A 17930-nucleotide genomic window follows, 5' to 3' on the forward strand; every position below is an offset into this window, starting at 1 on the left:
GGTATTGTCCCTGACATTTTCTCAGATCAAGACTAGCATTCTACCCCCTGAGCCAAAGCTCTACTTTTGGCTTTTGGTGGTTAATTGGAGATAAGAGTCTCATCCAATTTCCTGCCCAGGCTGTCTTTGAACCACAATCTTTTGACCTCAGCTTCCTGAGTAGCTAGGATTTCAGGTGCGAGCCATCAACACTCAAGTTTCATGTTCTCTGTATCATCTCATTAGTCAGTGCAGATATTCCAAAATATGAAAAGTCTGAAATCTGAAACACTCTGGTTCAAATCTATTAGTATAAAAGATTCTTGACCTATGAGTAGTTTTCTTGGGTTGCCCAACACAGTGCCACACACTAGATGCAATTATTTCTTTCCAGTTCCAGAGACCAGAAATCTAAGAATTAAGAGGAAGGATTAGCTGGGCTTTTTTTCAGAGCCTCTTGTCTTATTTTTTGGCCTGTAATGAGTTTCTTCTGGATGGGCCCCTGGGTCTCTTTCTCTTCTCATAATGTGCCTCAAGATAGGACCTATGAGGACATTCCAACAAAGGGTTGGGAGAGGCCACAAGTCCTCACAATGCCTCAAGTGTCAGACTCTTCTGATTCCTTAATTTCTGTTCCTGCTTGAGAAACTATAAGTCTTTTTATAGCTATTTCTGAGCATGTGGCTGACAGAGATATAGTGTGAATGGGCCAGTGCAGGAAAAGACTACAGGGGCAGAATCCTTGTTCATGGCACAGCGGCCCAGATGCCGGGAGAGGAAGGGGAAGGAAAAGGGGAAGAGAAAGGGAGCATTCGAAGAAGGCCTGCCCTCAACAGTTGTAAAGTTTTTAATCCTTGCTACACCAGAGTGTGGTTTTCTTGTTGCCATTTTTTTCCCAAGTAGTCATTCTCCATGTACTCATGACGATTGAATTTAATAAAAACATCACAGTTCAAAAAAAAGACAAATTAGAAAACACTGTTCATCTTAGAAATTAATATGTGAGTGAATTTAACAAGAGATGAATTGCGCTGTGGTGATCAAGTCCCTCTTCACCCACTCTGAGCCCCAGTTGTTTGTCATTATTGCTGGAAATATGATTATTACTCTGGTATTGCTTGACATTTATTAAAGATCCAGGGGCTCTGCTTCCACAGCAGAGAAAAGAGCAATTATGTGGGCATTCACAGAAAGCATCTCCTGGCCTGAGTTGTCCAAATCAACATCCCCAAAGACCCGTGGGCCAGGGCTGCAGCAAGATGCAGCGCACAGGCTGCTCTGCTGCTCGGCACAGGCTGGACTGTCTCCATCACGTCATCATCATAGGGACACAGACTCTTATACATGGTTTTCTATCAAACAGGAAAAACATTGTATGCAATTTTTTTTCTTCCTCATTAATTGCCTCTCTTATTTAACTTCATCTGGGTCTTTCCTAAGAAGTTGCATTTAAGGCTCTGTCAGTCTTCTCTGGAAAATGCATACTATGTAAACCATTTAGGTACAGGAGTCTCCCTAACCCGCTATCCCCTAACCGATGGTCTGGAAATAGGAAATGGAAGACTCCAGAAATCATTTGTAAGCTTTCGGTTGCACACCGCTGTACTCAGTAAGCGTACAATCAGGTGTAGGGATGAAGTTTTGCACCATCTCACTCTGTCACCCAGGAAGCGAATTATCCCTTGAGCACAATTACGATGCACCCATTATGGTGGTTTTATAAAACTCATCAGCATCCAATGGTAATGATTACCAGTCACCCATCCTTACCTGATCACCAGTCATAACCAGTCACCAATGGATGAGGTATCCGTGCTCTAGTAACCCGTGTACTGATTAATGGTGTAAGAGCACAAGAGTTATGAGGACAGCAATTTGAAGATGCCAAAGTGAAAAGGTGGATATGCTCAACCTGGAAAGAAACAATGAGGTTGCTCAGAGCTGTGGGAAGAGAGAACCTTCTATCCGCGAGATTGAAGAGCAATTTGATCACGATATGTCTGTCACAGCTGAGAAGCTGATGAAGGCACATGGATGTTAACTAAATGCCAGACTCTAGCTTTCTCCAGCTTTGCCATTACCCTGGGGTTCCACGTTATCCAGAATTCCATGGTACCAACGGTAGGTAGCTGTCTCCTCAGCCTCCTGTGCTGTTGACAGACCTAGAGATTTCCCCTGCTTTTTTCTTTTAATGGTCTTGACAGCTTTGAGATGCACTCTGCAGATAATTTGTAGAATGACAAGTTGAGTTCATGTCATGTTTTTCTCATGTTCATCTAGGGTTGTGAGATGGGGGAAATGAGACATGAGAGGTGAGTTGCCTGTCCTGTTGCAGTCATATCAGCCAACATGAGATCCTTGTGACATCAGCTCAGGTGACGCTCACCCAGTTCGGGGTGTATCAGGACCTCTTTGCAACTGGAAAATGACTACTTTTCCTTTTTTCCTTGGTGGGTTCTTTTGTGTGAATCACTAGGTTCCTTCTACCCTTAAACGTGGTGAGCATTAAACTCCATTTCCTGTAGGGGGCAGTGCCTACATCTTACAAGAGTTATAAGGAAGTTGTGCCTTTTTTCTCCTCATTTATGTGTTTATCTATTCAGACTTTTATTTATATCAGTAGGCACTTGTCCATATTTATGTCAGATTTTGGGCTATCATCTCCTGAGCCCATTAAGTTACTTGTCTTGTGGCTCAAACTGTTCCAGCATTTTGCTAATGGTATTTAACTAGTTTCATACTTGCCCACACTGGAGCGATCTCAATCTCCTGGCCATGTCTTTTGCTTTTTACATTTGTGTGTGTGAGTGCTGGATGGAGCTTACTGAGCATTTGCTTCAGCCCTTTAGCCCTCATAAAGGTTTTTAAACAATTGGAATCTAATCTTTTCTGTCACTTTTGGTGTGTATTACTCAGGAAGACTTTTGTTATGCTGTCGTAACAAACCCTCCCTAATCTAACTACCCTACAATTAGATTTCTCACTTGTATTCCAACTGGATTGAAAATTGGTTGAGGGTTCTGTGCTATTCGTGTCTCAACAACACTGGCTATGGAACAGCACTTGTTCAGAATGTTTTGTTCCATGGCAGAGTTAAAAAAAAAAAGAGGTTAGCAAATTATTCATGAGCCCTTAAGCTTCTTCACATGCTTCTCCCACTTTGCCTAGACTAGGGGTGGCAGGAAGTCTGATAATGCTCTATACCTATAGGAAGTGAGAACTACAGCTATTTTATGAGCAGCATGAATGACTGGCACACTGTATTTTGTTTTAGTGTTTCTCTTATGCGCAAATAAATATACATTTAATTGTTATGAGTAACCCATTTTGTAATCTTTTCAAAATTTCAATAGTAAGAACATAGTTCTTTTTTTCTTGGACACCAGGGCTACTGTGAATGGTTGTGCAGGTTATAGACAAAGTCATCTGGTCATGTTGGCGAAAGGAAACTGGAATCTAGCCTTTGCTCCCCTGCCAGGAAGGTCCCTACCCTTGGTTTTTTTGTTAGGGAGAGCTATATTTGTGGTGGCTTCATAGTGCACCACCAAAGGGGCAAAGCATCCTTCCTTGTAGGGATATTTAAACTGTTTCATTTTGTGCTACTATAAATAGGCTGATAAAAGATGTTACCCACTGAGTATTTGTGCATTTCTCGTATGATTTCCTTGGAGGTACATTACTGGCAGTGAAAAGGTGAGTGAAAAGACTAAGAGATATTAACATGACATGGTCTACAATGATGTGATAGTGTGGCATAAGGTAGCATCCTTCCTACTGGGCTCAGTCTTAGCCTGATTCACCTGATTCTCCTATGGAGAAACTAGAAGTCACACTGTTATCCTTTATCATCATCATCCGTGTGTGAGGCTTGAATTTAGGGCTGGGAGCTGTTTCTGAGCATATTTTTGCTCAAGGCAGTCTGCTGCTTGAGCCACAGCTTCACTTTTCAGCTTTTTGGTGGTTAATTGGTGATAGGAGTCTCATAGACTTTCCTTCAAGGGCTGACTTTGAGCTTAAACCCTCAGATCCCAGCCGCCTCCTTTGTAGCTCTGATTTCTAGCTTGATCATCATCTAGTATTACCACTAGTACCGTTGCTACTTCTATATTTAAGTGGTTGTACAAAGAGATTTCAACTCGATTTCAACTTACCGTGTCAGTTTGTGAGTTCAGTGCATCTCAGTGTCACCCCTTCCCTCATTCTCCTCCATCTCTCCCAACCCCACCCCACCCCTCGAGTTATCTGCTTCCATTTCCACACATGTACATTAAATAGGATGGCTGCATTCACCCACTCTTCCTCTCTCTATTTGTCTGCTCCCCTCCACACCCCAACAACATACATCTTAATACCAAGCTTCTGAATAGGATCTGGGCAGATGCCCTCAGATTCCGGCCTTCCTTTTGTGAGACCACACACTGATTACTGGGTTACGCACTCTAACTAGCAGGATGACTTCATCAACAGACGGCAAGTGCTTGTTGTGGGACAGCTTGGACAGGAGTGTCACCAGCCACTGTCCAGCCCAAGAGGGTGCCCCTGGCAAAGTGGTGGGCACCATCCAAGTGTGGTCAGCTCTGTTAAAACCAACCCTCATACTGCCATGTGCCCCATTCTCCATTCCAAGATTAAAACTAGATCCTGAAGCTGAGGAAGCTCTAGGAGAGCCCATGCTGAATACCAGCTCCATTTCCCTCTCAAATCCCCACACAGCCTTTGGAGCCCCTTTGTTCTACTTCAAAGCCTCCCAAAGTATTTCATGCACTGGCGAAGGCCATTTTGTTCCAATAAGCAATGCAGCATTCCGCTCTGAATTTGTCCCTGATTGATGTCCAGGCAGATGATCCTTTGCCCTTGAACTGACCCACATCTCCTGTTTCCTGTCTCTACATCCAGATTGTGCCAATTTTCCAGAGCATGTAAGAACCCAGAGGCCAATGGGAGCGTGCGGGCTTAGCACTGTGGATGGAGTGGGGGAGGTGCATATGGAGGAAGCCCACGGACTCCTCCCACCTCTGCTTCCTGTATTGGTGGGCACTCCTCACATGGCTTTTGTATCTCATGTGGAAAATGAGGATACTAAATGGCAAATATCCACCGTGATATTCACTTGAAAAACCTTTTTTTGGGCCACAAGCCAGTGGCTCATGCCTGTAATCCTAGCTGCTCAAGAAGCTGAGATCTGAGGGATCACAGTTCAAAGCCAGCATGGGCAAGAAAGTCCATGAGACTCTTATCTCCAGTTAATCACCAAAGAGCTGAAAGTGGAGCTGTGGTTCAAGTGCTAGAGTGCCAGCCTTGAATGTAAAAGCTAAAGGACACCTAGCTCTGAGCACAAAATGCAGTAATATAACTTTGACAGTTATAATGTGCTTCAAGTACATTAGTTAATGGAAAGTAAGATTAAGAGAAGAGATCAAAGGAAAACAAGTATTTGTGTTTTCTGTATGCTTAGGTAAACCCACTGACATGACCTTGATCAATTTTCTCTCCTGTTCTCCCAAATAACTGCTGCGTGTGTGTGTGTGTGTGTGTGTGTGTGTGTGTGTGTGTGTGTGTGTACATACACCTGCACTGGGGCTTGAACTCAGGGCCTGTTCATTATCCCTTAGTTTTTTCAGGGAAGGCCAGCATTCTGCCACTTGAGTCACATCTCTATTTCTGGCTTTTGATTGTTAATTGGAGATAAGAATTTCATGGACTTTGGATTTTTCTGCCCAGACTGACTTAGAACCACAATCCTCAGATCTCAGTAGCTAAGATTATAGGCATGAACCACTAGTGTTTGGCTGTGTAAGTGCTCATTTTGAAGACATTTTCTAGGACATTTTATTTTTGTTTTTGCAATGAATCATTTTTATGGCTTCTGTATTGTATGCCCCACCAGCCTCACTCGGAGACCCCATTGCAGTATATTTTCATTCTACTGTCTCTCTAGGTTTAAACATTTCTGCAAAGAGAGAAAGGAGATACTAGTAACCTCATTTGAAAGATACTAAATTAAATCCTTTAAAGAGTTAAATGGTTTACCCAGGTAATATGGCTTACTTGGGGCCAAGAACCAACGTGGTCTCATGTCTCTACTTTCTACTTTCCTGCCTTTCATTCTCAGCCTTGGAGCAATGGGTTGGTCTTTCCTGAGCGCATTCTGAAGCAGCCTGCCCCACATCCCTGCTCTGGGCCGGCTGAGGCCCTGGAGCCATTAGGCAAGGCCCATCCCTCCTCGGCAAGACGGCACATTGCTTTTCCTAAGGCAGCTGCTTTGCGGCCAATCCCCTCTTCCCAAGAGCTTTCTCCTCCTGCTTCCTGTCTCCAAAGCCTCATATTCAAAACAAGTCTGGGCTTCTGCCTAGGAGGAGAATTAGTCAAATTTTTCAGCATTTTATGTCACTGTGATCTTCTTAATGATTGCTTTACTTATAAATGTGTGTGAACAGTGCAAAAGCAATTTTGAAGAAACTTGCAAATGAAAAAAAAAAGAAAAAATACCCTAATCTCATAACTCCCTAACAGCAACTAGGTTTTAAAAATTATATTGTTTTCATATATTTTTAGTGTTTTCCAATAAACAGTTTTGTAGTTTTTGAAGCATAGTATACAAAGGGAGAATATTCTAAGTCACAAATGTGCAGAACAACATGCATTAATAAAGTGGACACGTGACTGCTAGTTAGATTTTGGAGAAATATAGGATTAATGGCACCCCTTTCTAGTCATGGTTTGCCTCTTTCTCCAAATTTACCACTCTCTGACATGGACTATCATGTTACTTCTCACATTTAAAATTTTATAGACATTGAATAACCTCGTGTATACTTTTTTTTGGTTTGACTTTGGTTTAACTTCAGATGTTTTATTGAAATCAGCTGGATGCTGGTGGCTCATGCCTGTAATTTTAGATACTTGGGAGGTAGAGATCAGGAGGCTCACAGTTTGAGGCTATCCCGTGTCCAAGTACAGTGGCAAGAAAATCTCTCCCAAAACTATGTGAAGGGCCGGGAGTTTGGCCTAGTGGTAGAATGTTTGCCTAGCATGCACGAAGACCCAGGTTCGATTCCTTGGTGCCACATACATAGAAAAAAGCCAGAAGTGGTGCTGTGGCTCAAATGGTAGAGCACTGGCCTTGAGAAAAGTCCAAGGACAGTGCTCAGGCCCTGAGTTCAAGCCCCATGACTTGCAAAAACAAACAAACAAACAAAAACTATGTGGAATGCTGAGCCTGAGAGGGCTATGGTTTCAGGCCGACCTGGTCAGGAAAGTATATTAGACTCCTATCTCCACGAAGGAAAGCCTGGTGAAGCAGATCTAACTTCAGGCTCGGACTTGTGCAGTAAGTGATGCTCTATCTGAAAAATAAGCAGGAGGGGGGCCAGGAGTTTGGCCTAGTGGTAGGGTGCTTGCCTAGCATGCATGAAGACCCAAGTTTGGTTCCTTGGTACCACATACATACAAAAAGCCAAAAGTGGTGCTGTGGCTCAAGTGGTGGAGAGAGAAAGCCCAAGGGCTTAGGTCCTAAGTTTAAGTCCCAGGACTGGTAAAAAAAAAAAAAAAAAAAAAAAAAAAAAAAAAAAAAAAAAGAAAAAAACTCTAGATTCTGCAGGGCACGGTGGCTCACACCTGTAATTCTAGCTACTCAGGAAGCTGAGATCCGAGGATTAAGATTCAAAGCCAGCTTGGGCACAAAAGGACCCGAGACTCTTATCTCCAATTAACCTTTAGAAAATGGGAAGTGAGGCTTGGCTCAGGGTAGGGTCCTAGCACTTGAGCTGAAGAGCTCAGGGACAGCGCCCAGGCCCAGGGCAGGGCAGTAGCCTTGAGCTGAAGAGCTAAGGGACAGTGTCCAGGCCGAGCTCAGGCTCCATGACCCACAAAAATAAACAGGAGAAAAACATGGCTGAAGGTATGACTCAAGGAGTAGAGCACCAGCCTAGTAAATATGAGGCTGAGTTCAAATTCCAGCTCTTGACAAAAGGAAGAGATGTATTGAAATTGTTGTATAAAGTAGTACTTCATTTGAAGAATAATTGTTTGGAGAGCTCTTTACCCTCTTAAAGATTACTGAGTAATCCCAAAAGCTTTTGTTTATGTAGGTTATATCTACTAATACTTGCTATAAAAGGAATTGAAACAGAATTTTAATTGGATTAATCATTTAAATATTTTTTATTGTTACTAGTAAGTAGTTGTGCAGAGGAGTGACAATTTTATAGGTCGGGTTATGAGTATAATGCTTGTTGGTAAAGATGTTTTAGGGTGATTGACTATTTTAAAATGGAAAGATTGTGAAAAGATTTACATAACTTAATACTTTATTGAATCATTTTTCCTCCCTGGTCCTGGAGTTTGAACCCTGGGCCTGGGCACTATCCCTAAGCCTCTTCATGTTCAAGGTTAGTGCCACTTCTGGCTTTTTCTGAGTGGTTTGTTGGAGATAAGAGTCTCATGGACTTTTCTGCCTGGCCTGCCTTTTAACCATGATTCTGAAATCTCACCCTCCTGAGTAGCTAGGATTACAGGTGGGAGCCACTAGCGCCTGGCTTTCCCAAACCTTTTTTAAATACCTGCACTTAATACAGAAGCACTTAATATAAGAATATTGAATTCTTATGTCTGTTTCTTTATTTAATTTATGTATTTTTTTTTGCCAGTCCTGAGCTTGAGCTCAGGGCCTGAGCACTGTCCTCGGACTTTCTCAAAGCCAGAGCTCTACCACTTGCGCCTCAGCACCACTTCTGGCTTTTTTTCTATGTATGTGGTACTGAGGAATTGAACCAGGGTTTTTGTGCATGCTTGACAAACACTCCACCACTACACCAAACTCCTGGCCCCTCATTTATGTATTTTTAAGTCAAAATATTGAATACAATTTCCCTCCCACAAATAAAGAGTTAGAAAAGAAAGGAGTATTTTAGTAATCTTTTCAGAAAAAGATTACAGATACTCTTCTTTGATACTGTATCCAAACTCAACCAGTGTGTGTCACTCCTGGAGCTTGAACTCAGTGCTTGGGCACTGTTCCTGGGCTTTTTTGCTCAAAGTTAGTTAGTACTTAACTACTTGAGCTACATCTCCACTTCTGGCTTGACTTTGCTGGTTAATTGGAGATTAGTCTCATGGACTTTCCTGAACCATGGCCCTCTGATTTCAGCCTCCTTAGTAGTTAGGATTACATGCATGAGCCACGGATACCTGACCAACTAGTGATGTCTGGCCACCTCTCCACTCTGGCTTTTTGGTGGTTAATGAGAGATAAGAACCTCATAGACTTTCCTGACTCAGCCAGCTTTGAACTGTGATCCTCAGATCTCAGCCTCCCCAGTAGCTAGGATTACAGGTGTGAGCCACCAGCACCCAACTTCCTTTTCTAATTAAAGAAATGTTCTTTTTACTTTTAAATAGCTGTACAAAGGAGTTGCCGTGCAGTAAAGTTGAATTTATTTATTTTCTCTTTTAAAATATATTTTTATTGTCCTTAAGTAATAAGATTTCTTTCTAGAATCTTGGCTCTGCAAGTCTTACCAGCTCTGGGAGGCTCTCTGCTTTATTAAAGCTGGTTATTCAAATGTTGATTGTTTGAATTTATTCTTGGGAAGAAAGAAGGCCAGCTTCATTTCTAGATGAGAAGGAGGAGGTAACCCATGCTCGTGAACATGTTCGTGTGCGATAGGTCCTCGTTCATAAGGCTACTACTGACTCAGCCATGTTCCCTCCCTCCTCCCCCACCTCCCGCCATGGCACTGGTCAGAATGGTGCTTTGCTTTGTCTCTCTCCAGGACTTTGTATCCTGTATAGAGAACTACCGGCGAAGAGGACAGGAGCTCTACGCCTCTTTATATAAAGACCATGTCCAGGTAAGAAACAGAGTATCTTCTCTCTATAGAATAGACTGGAACCCACCGTGAATCAATACCAAAATTAGAAGGGTCTTGGGTTCAGTCTTTCATTATGTAAGTCAGTAAGTGGTCACCAGTGATCTGTGAAGCTGATGCAAGGGCATAATGCTCATAGATCGGCAGCCAAGGAAGGACCCAGGCCAGCTACCCTTCTCTTCTTCCTCCACCGGGAAAGCCCGGGTTGCCTCAGACCCTGCTCAGAGCTGGGGACATCACCATTTCCAGGCAGGGTTTGGCAGGTTCACTCTAGAAGGGGATACCCTCCACTCAGGGTTTTAGTCCTAGGTCCTTGACTTCAAATCACAGAATAAGAATTTCAGAACAAGTCACAATGGTAGGATAACTTGGCAGAGCTTTACTGAGTAAGCAGGCAAGAGAGAAGCAGAAAGACAGAGACACACTAACAGAGTGTGGGTGCTCAAAGGTAGACACCCCGAGCACTTTGACATTGGGGATGTACATGATAAAAGGCAGGGTTGGACTTAGTAATTCTAGGGTACGTGTTTTTCTTCATTCAGCTAGCACACTGAATCTCTCGGTGTTATTTTATCACGGGCTCAGGGGGCTCTAAGACTGACCCACTCACTAAACTTCATTTGTTAAGTTTGGGCCTCCCTCCAAAGAAAAAATGCTTTCTGCCATGTATCTGTCAAGATATATGTGGGCCAAATGGAGTCCTTTGCCCAAGTATTTGCTTTTCCAGGACATGTGTCTTTCCTAGTAATGTCCTTGCTCCGGTTTCAAAGCACACAACCCTTAGCTTACCTATGAGGAGGTGAGGCTTGGTTAGCTTACCTGTGGAGGTTGAGGATGGGTAAAGTGGAAGAAACCATTAATGTACCTATGGAGGGAGATGAGGTGTGGTGCCGGGGGCGAGAGTCGGGAGAGGCACTGCTCTCCGGATTGAATTGCATCTGTTGAAGCATACTGTAGAGCATGCTTGCTGGGATGCGAGGCTCACACTAGCCTTCCAGAATACCCTGAATGATAGGAGGGTGGTGAGGTGGGGCATGCCTGCTGGCTGTCCAAGGGATTGGCCAGCAGATCTGATTTTTCCAGTTGCACTGGGGTTTTACTGGGGGTGCCAAGGTACCCCAGCACAACTGCCCTCACTGCACAGAGGTCCTGGTGCCGTTCCATGCCTGATGGACAGGCCTCTCATGCCAGGTCCCACGCAGACTTCATTTGCACTGTGTGTGGGGGAGGAGCTTATTTATTAAATACTCTGATTAGCATCTCATCAAGAACCTGACATTTCTGCTGGAAGAGTGGAAGATGTGCCTGGAGGAACTCTGCGGGTTTCTGCCGGGTCTGCCAGGCTTCTGTAGGAAGGACCGGGAGCGCTGAGCCCAGAATGGTGGATCTGATCTGGCTGCTGCGATGTAACCCTGAACCATCTTCATCAGCAGGGCCTGACTGAGGTTAAGAGAGATTGAGAAATGTGTGCAATTTTACCGTTGATTAGGTATTTTTGAGAAAAATCAGCATTTTTTCAAGCTAATCCATGAGAATACTTTCCAAGTGTTTAAATATTTAAAACACTCTTGGATATTTAAAAGAATGCAGATGCAATCACCTTTTGCTGAAGATAATGGGGTCTTGAGCATTTACCCTACCTTTTTTTCTTTCTCTGTGCCAGGTCTTGGGGCTTCAACTCAGGACTTGGGCACTGTCCCTGAGGTTCTCGTTCCCACCCTCTCTGTCTCTCTCTGTCTCTCTCTGTCTCTCTCTTTCTTTCTCTACCCCCCCCCCCACTAGCCCTATGCCACTTGAGTAGTTAATTTCAAGGGCAGTGTGACTGCCCTTGGCCCCTGGAAGCCACTTCTCCCTGTGTAGGCTTGTGTTTTCATGGAGATGACAGAAAACTTTTATTCATGGTGCCCATTGGGTAGAGAAAACTGAGATCAAGCAGGTGAGGAGCTCGGCCTGATGTGCCTCTGCTCATCATTATAGCTGTCAGTAATTGGCAGCACTGATTCAGTTGTCCTAACCTGATGACAATATTGCACTGACAAGTGATTCATGTGACCTCAGTGTAGCCTTTAACAGCAGTGTAGGGTATTTTATACAGCATAAATAATATTCATGGATTATATAATAGACCTAAAAGCAGTGTAGGGTGCAATATATAACATACGACACAAATGTATTACAGATATTACATGTATTATATATAACATACTGCATATGTATATTAGCTTATATTGTTTATACTACATGTATTCCAATCAATCATAATGTATATTAGCTTATATTGTTTATATTAGATGTATTCCAATCAATCACCCCTATCTCACACTCCTGTCCCTTCCCTCCCGAAAATAGTATCCTCCACAGATTTCTTTGTTTTCTTTTCATAGTTACAAGTGATCATTTCAACATATTCAGCCTCTTTTTTCCTTCCTCCCAGCCTAGCTTCCTCCTGCTAGTCCCTACCTCTGTAATATATTTCTTTTGTAAAGATTTAAACGGTACTGGAATAAAATACATAACAGAAGACCATAAAACCAAATGGAATTTCAGAGATAACTGATGGGATCATCTTCATTAACACAGACAGGTGTACTTTCTGTGAACCTGCTGGAAGGCTTGAACACTCAAGAATGACACTAAGGGCACAGGCTTTCTCTTACATGTGGAAGTCGTATAGGAAACAGTCACAAGGTCATATACATGTCTACACCAACATTTTGACTGAACTATGGATTGAAATTGTGGTAACTGCTTCAAACAACTAACTCACAGTTGAACAAAATGAATACCAGGAAGCTGAAACATGTCAGAGAAGGAGAGGGAGGTTTAGGGGAGGGAGACAGATGAATGGAGAGAAGCATGGGCAAGTACAGTCATAGTAATCAGTGTGCACATGTGAAAATGAAATCAGATAACTGGAGGGGGTGGGTGGGGTTGAGAGAGACGGGGAGAGTGATGGAAGGGATGGCATGGATCAAGACGCATTCTGCTCACAAGCTGATCCTTTTGCCCAACTACCCAAAGACAACCCCTCTCTCTCTCTCTCTCTCTCTCTCTCTCTCTCTCTCTCTCTCTCTCTCTCTCTCTCTCACACACACACACACACACACACACGATATTAGGATCTGAAAGGGCCCCTGAGATATCATCCAGGCCAAGCCAAGCATCTCATTTAACAGCTAGGGGTTAAATGAGGTCAGAGATGGGAATGACTTGCTCAGATCATGCCGCTGTTGCAGGGGGGCTAATTCCACTCTCCCTCCAGTCCAGGCCACCAGAAGATGTCTAGTCAGCATCCTTTTAGAAAGGGAGGGGCCATGGTGAAATTCCATGTCCATGTGCAAAAAAGCAGACTTGCTTCAGGGCCATTGCTCTTTGCTCTCACCAGCAGGCTGGTGGCTGAGATTGGCTTCTCCTGTCCTGGCCCTGATCCAGAGGGGACACTGTATGCATCCTAAGGATTCCTGGGGGCTACCTAGAGAGGGATCATTCTTAAATAATTGCAGGGCACTTGGCCTATTCATTTGAAGCCTACCGGAACAAGTGTCTGAGGATAATGTTGTATTTCTGCTTCCCAGAGGCGGAGATGCCAGCACCTTAGGGCAGCCAGTGCCTGGGCCAAGATTCAGGAGCAGCTCTTTGGGGAGCTGGGCTTGTGGGGCCAGATGGCAGGAGCCATACCACGCTCCCAGTGGGAACTGGATTGGAGAGAAGGACCTGCTCACATGAGGAAACGCATCAGACGCTTGTCTCCACGGGAGACACGCCCAGGCCTGGGCAAGGTAAGCCTTAGGACAGCAGGACAGAGAGGAAGGCTTACAGGTGGGAAATATGCAGGAAAATGGTAGGGTTAGCTATGCTGGCTCATGTGTCAACATGTAGGAGACAAGAGTTACACAGGTAAGGCTAGAGACATCGTTGTTGCATTGTTTTCTGATTCATTGGGGTTTGAACCATAGTACTTTGAACCATAGTACTTGCCTTCCTAGGCATTCTAACTCCTCAGCTATGCTCCCAGTCCTGTTTTCTGCTGGTTACCATTATTTAAATGGTTATTTTAGAGGTGAAATACAAAGGAGTTACAGTATATTTCTTTGTAGACGTCACCCCTTCCCTCACTTTCTCCCAGGATTTCCCTCCCACCCTCAACCACAAGTCGTGCCACATTTGTTCACTCTTTGTTCCTCCATTTCCGGGCCTCTCTTATCCTCTCAGAGACAGATCAACAAATAAGATAAATAACCAAGAAAAAATAAAACCCTCTTGTTTCCATTCCCTGGAGTTTACTTCAATAAATATTATTTTGTATGATCAGAGGTACATAGGCATTGCCCTTTGGTGTTCCTCTCGGAAGAGTGCCCTTCTTTGGTCTCACTGTGTCTGAATGCCTAGAGTCCTGTATACTTTGTCATGTCTCGGTATATTTTAGATCTTGCTTCCTCATATGAGAGAATACATGTGCCATTTGTGTACTAAATGTACTAGATTTGGGAGGTCCACTCATCCATTATAGGGCATCTGGACCGTTTCCATAGCTTGGCTATTGTGAACGTGGATGTGCAATGCCTTTATGGCATCCTGTCCTGCGACCTTCTGGGTAAATGTCCAGGAGTGATATGGCTGAGTGGTAGGGAATGCTGGTTATTTTTTAGATAGGGTCTCGCTTCCAGCTCAGTTGCATGTCTGAGCAGGATTCGCCTATGTTAGGCTATCTAGGATTCCAAGAGTGTAGCACCCCATCCAGCCCTCCATGGAGATGTTGTTGTGTCTTATGAACTCTTTTGCCTGGGTTTAACCTTTCAGATAGCTATAGAGTTACAGGTATGGGCCATATTTGTTCAGCCTTTAAGTTACCGTGTGTGTGTGTGTGTGTGTGTGTGTGTGTGTGTGTGTCTATGCACACTGATCCCAGGACTGAACTCATGGCCTGGCTTCTATCCCTGACTTTTTTTGCTCAAGGCTGGTGCTCTACTGCAGCTCCACTTCCAGCTTTTTGGTGGTTAAGATAAGGGAGCTAAGAATCTCATGGACTTCCCTGTGCAGGTTGACTTTAAGCCATGATCCTCAGATCTCAGGTTCCTGAGTAGCTAAGATTATGGACACCTAGCTCCAAAACTTTCTTTTGACATTATTTAATAGATGAGAGGCACTAAGACTTCCCGCATACATAGACAGATGTAAGTATAACCAGAGTCCACATGGAGATGGGAGATCCAGTCATAGAGAAAGTTCTGCGCATGTGCTCCACAGAAAGGAGGGATGGGGCGGGACCACCAGTCAGAAGATTCCCAGCAGCACCTGTCCACTCGCCAGCCAGCCAACCAGGACATGCCTCTAGGGGGAGGAGTCCAGGGATCCTGTATTGAGCCGGGCTCTGAGAGACTTTGGTCTTCTGGTTCTAGGCCTCCTCTGTATACAAGGAGTCTGTTTCGTTGTTCTTTTGCTTTCAAGTGAATCTGTTCCACCTGCTTTAAATACTTTCCTGTATTGAACTCCAGGCAATATCAGTCTGTCAGTTTTTCATGTCCTCATTGAACATTCATAATGTAAACTATTCTGAAAGGTACGCTTGCAAACCTTAGGGTGCTGGAATTGAACCTTCTGCATCCATCTCAAGGTGCCATATTAACTTTGGTTTTTAATATGTAACCCTAGCATTTTTATATCCACACTGAAATCCACTCCTCAAACCAAAGGAGAAAAATTGTATTTATGTTGAATGTTGGTGACTCATGCCTATCATCCTAGTTGCTCAGGAGGCTGAGAGCTAAGAGTCACTGGTGGAAGACAGCCCAGGGAAGGAAAGCCAGTGAGCCTCTTATCTCCAATAATACATTCAGAAACAAAACAAAACAATGAAACCCCCCAAAATGGAGCTGGGGCTTAAGCATTAGAGTGCTAGCCCTGAGCAAAAGAAGCTCAGGGACAGTGTGCAGCCTCAGGATTGCTGTGTGCACATGCGCATGCACTATAATATTTAATAGATAATATATTTATTTAATTTATGTGTATATATATATATATTGAATTTATCTAGTAGACACTTGTATTTGTAGTTAAGTCAGTGGGTGTCTGGTGATATGAAGAATCTTTCCCCAAGTACATTTCTTAGGAACTGAAGCAGGAAGAGTAAGAAGCCTGCTGTGCTGGTGACAAGGACAGACTGTCTCAGAAGCTCTGCTCTACTGTCTGGTTGTTCCCCCACCTCCGCCCCCACACCCTTCAGTCCTCTCTCTGTCCCTCACCAGAGCAGGTCATGCCCAGATATTCAGCATATTTTCTAGTCCCATCTTGGTCTGTCTTTGGTAATTACTGTAAATTCTACTTAATGGAAGACTGTGGGTTTTCCTTTTGACTCAGGAACATTAATACTTGCATTTTATTGTGGTCCTCTAGGATTTCGCGTTTTCCTTTCCTTGCTTCTGGAGTAATCGGAAAGGCTGTGTGTGTGTGTGTGTGTGTGTGTGTGTGTGTGCGCGCGCGCGCGCGCGCGCGCGCACGCGTGTGTGTGGTTGTGAATCTCAGGGTAGGGAAAGGGCCATGGACATAGTACTCAGGATTTAATTTTACTTTTTCCATTCCTGTTTCAGGCATACCAAGACAGAAAGAGTGATATGTCTCAAACCCAGGCTGAAAATCAAGGTATTGGGTTTGTTCATTTATCTATATTTTTTCTTTAATAAAGTTAAGCCAATTAATAGTTATATTAACCTTGGGCTCTCCTAGCAAAGATTTACAACAGAGCAAAACTTAGATACATAAGGCCTTATAGTATGATGCTAAATGAAAGGACCTCCAGGATATAGAAACAAAAGCCATATAATGAGTGATTGTTGTCCTTAATGTACTGTTATCTCTCATCTCTTTTGCTGTCCCTTGGTTATCTCATATTGTTACAGCATTTTACCTTGTTATCTGATATATTGTATATATGTTTATCTGGTTATTTGAAATAGGATAGGGAAGGGGGGAAAACAGATGAGGGGCAGGGGTGGGGAGACTGAAATGGGCACTGAAAATGAGAAAGGGTATCAATGTTTATGCAGTAATGCACCTTCTATCTGGTGAACATAATGTAACCCTTCTATTAATTACAGTAAAAATTATATGAAAAAAGAGAACATTGAAGCTGGGATGTGAAAATGGAAATAAAACCTATTTTGGTAATTGCAAAAAAATAGTTATCTTCAATATCATATTTTAATGGTATGAACTTAATATTTTGGGAGAAGTAAATGATGCAAAGTTAGAGTAGCAGCATGAAGACTGCGTTATGGTGCTTTCAGAATTTCAAGCTTGGATACTCAGGTAGGGGAGGAATTTTTCCTCCTCATTGATTATTGATGTGTGACACCATAGTCAGCGAGGGGGAGGAATTTTTGAGGTAAACTTGAAATCACAGTTTTGAAAAGGGAGCAGTCTGGTTAATTTTGTTTTATCTGGAAGACCTTGAAAATACCCTTGAGCCTGACACAGGCTCATGCTTGTAATCTAGCTACTCAAGAGGCTGAGGTCTAAGGATTAAGGTTTGAATTCAGCATTGTAGACAAATCTGAAAGACTTTTATCTCCAATTAACCAACATAGAGTTGGAAGTAGAGGTGTCGTGTAAGTGGTAGAGCATCAGACATGAGTGAAAAGTTTGGGAGATCTTGAGGCCTTTATTTCAAGCCCTAATATGGGCACCAAAATAAAAAAGTGTCCTTAAGCAATTCAAATATGTGTTCCATAAATGACCCAAACACTCAGGAGGAAAACAACAAAATAACTTGAGATAAGAACAGATGAGAGGGCCAGGAGTGTGGCTAGTGGTAGAGTGGTTGCCCTAACATGCATGAAGCCCTGGGTTTGATTTCTTGGTACCACATACACAGAAAAAGCTGGAAGTGGCACTGTGACTCAAGTGGTAGAGCAAGTGGCTTTGAGCAAGCAGTGTCCAAGCAGTGCCCAGGCTCTGAGTTCAAGCCCCAGGACCGGCAAAAACAAACAAACAAACAAACAAGAAAACCCCACAACAGATGGAATAGTTATTCACCTTAGACTCTCTAGTTATAAAAATGACATTGATAATATCTATTTTTACTTT

At 43.3% G+C, this 17930-nt stretch overlaps 1 protein-coding gene across 1 annotated transcript in view; it reads left to right on the forward strand.

Moving 5' to 3' along the window:
• Nucleotides 1–17930, forward strand: part of Wdfy4 (WDFY family member 4) — a 248056-nt gene that overhangs the window by 140148 nt on the left and 89978 nt on the right. Inside the window, exons 40-42 of the mRNA XM_090345544.1 lie at nt 9753–9830; nt 13424–13627; nt 16436–16487. Of these exons, the coding sequence (XP_090201670.1) occupies nt 9753–9830; nt 13424–13627; nt 16436–16487 (334 nt within the window). The remainder of the gene's footprint in view (nt 1–9752; nt 9831–13423; nt 13628–16435; nt 16488–17930) is intronic.

This window comes from Megascapheus bottae, chromosome 15 (genome assembly GCF_031878675.1).
Source record: "Megascapheus bottae isolate mThoBot1 chromosome 15, mThoBot2.hap1, whole genome shotgun sequence".
Lineage (NCBI taxonomy): Eukaryota > Metazoa > Chordata > Mammalia > Rodentia > Geomyidae > Megascapheus > Megascapheus bottae.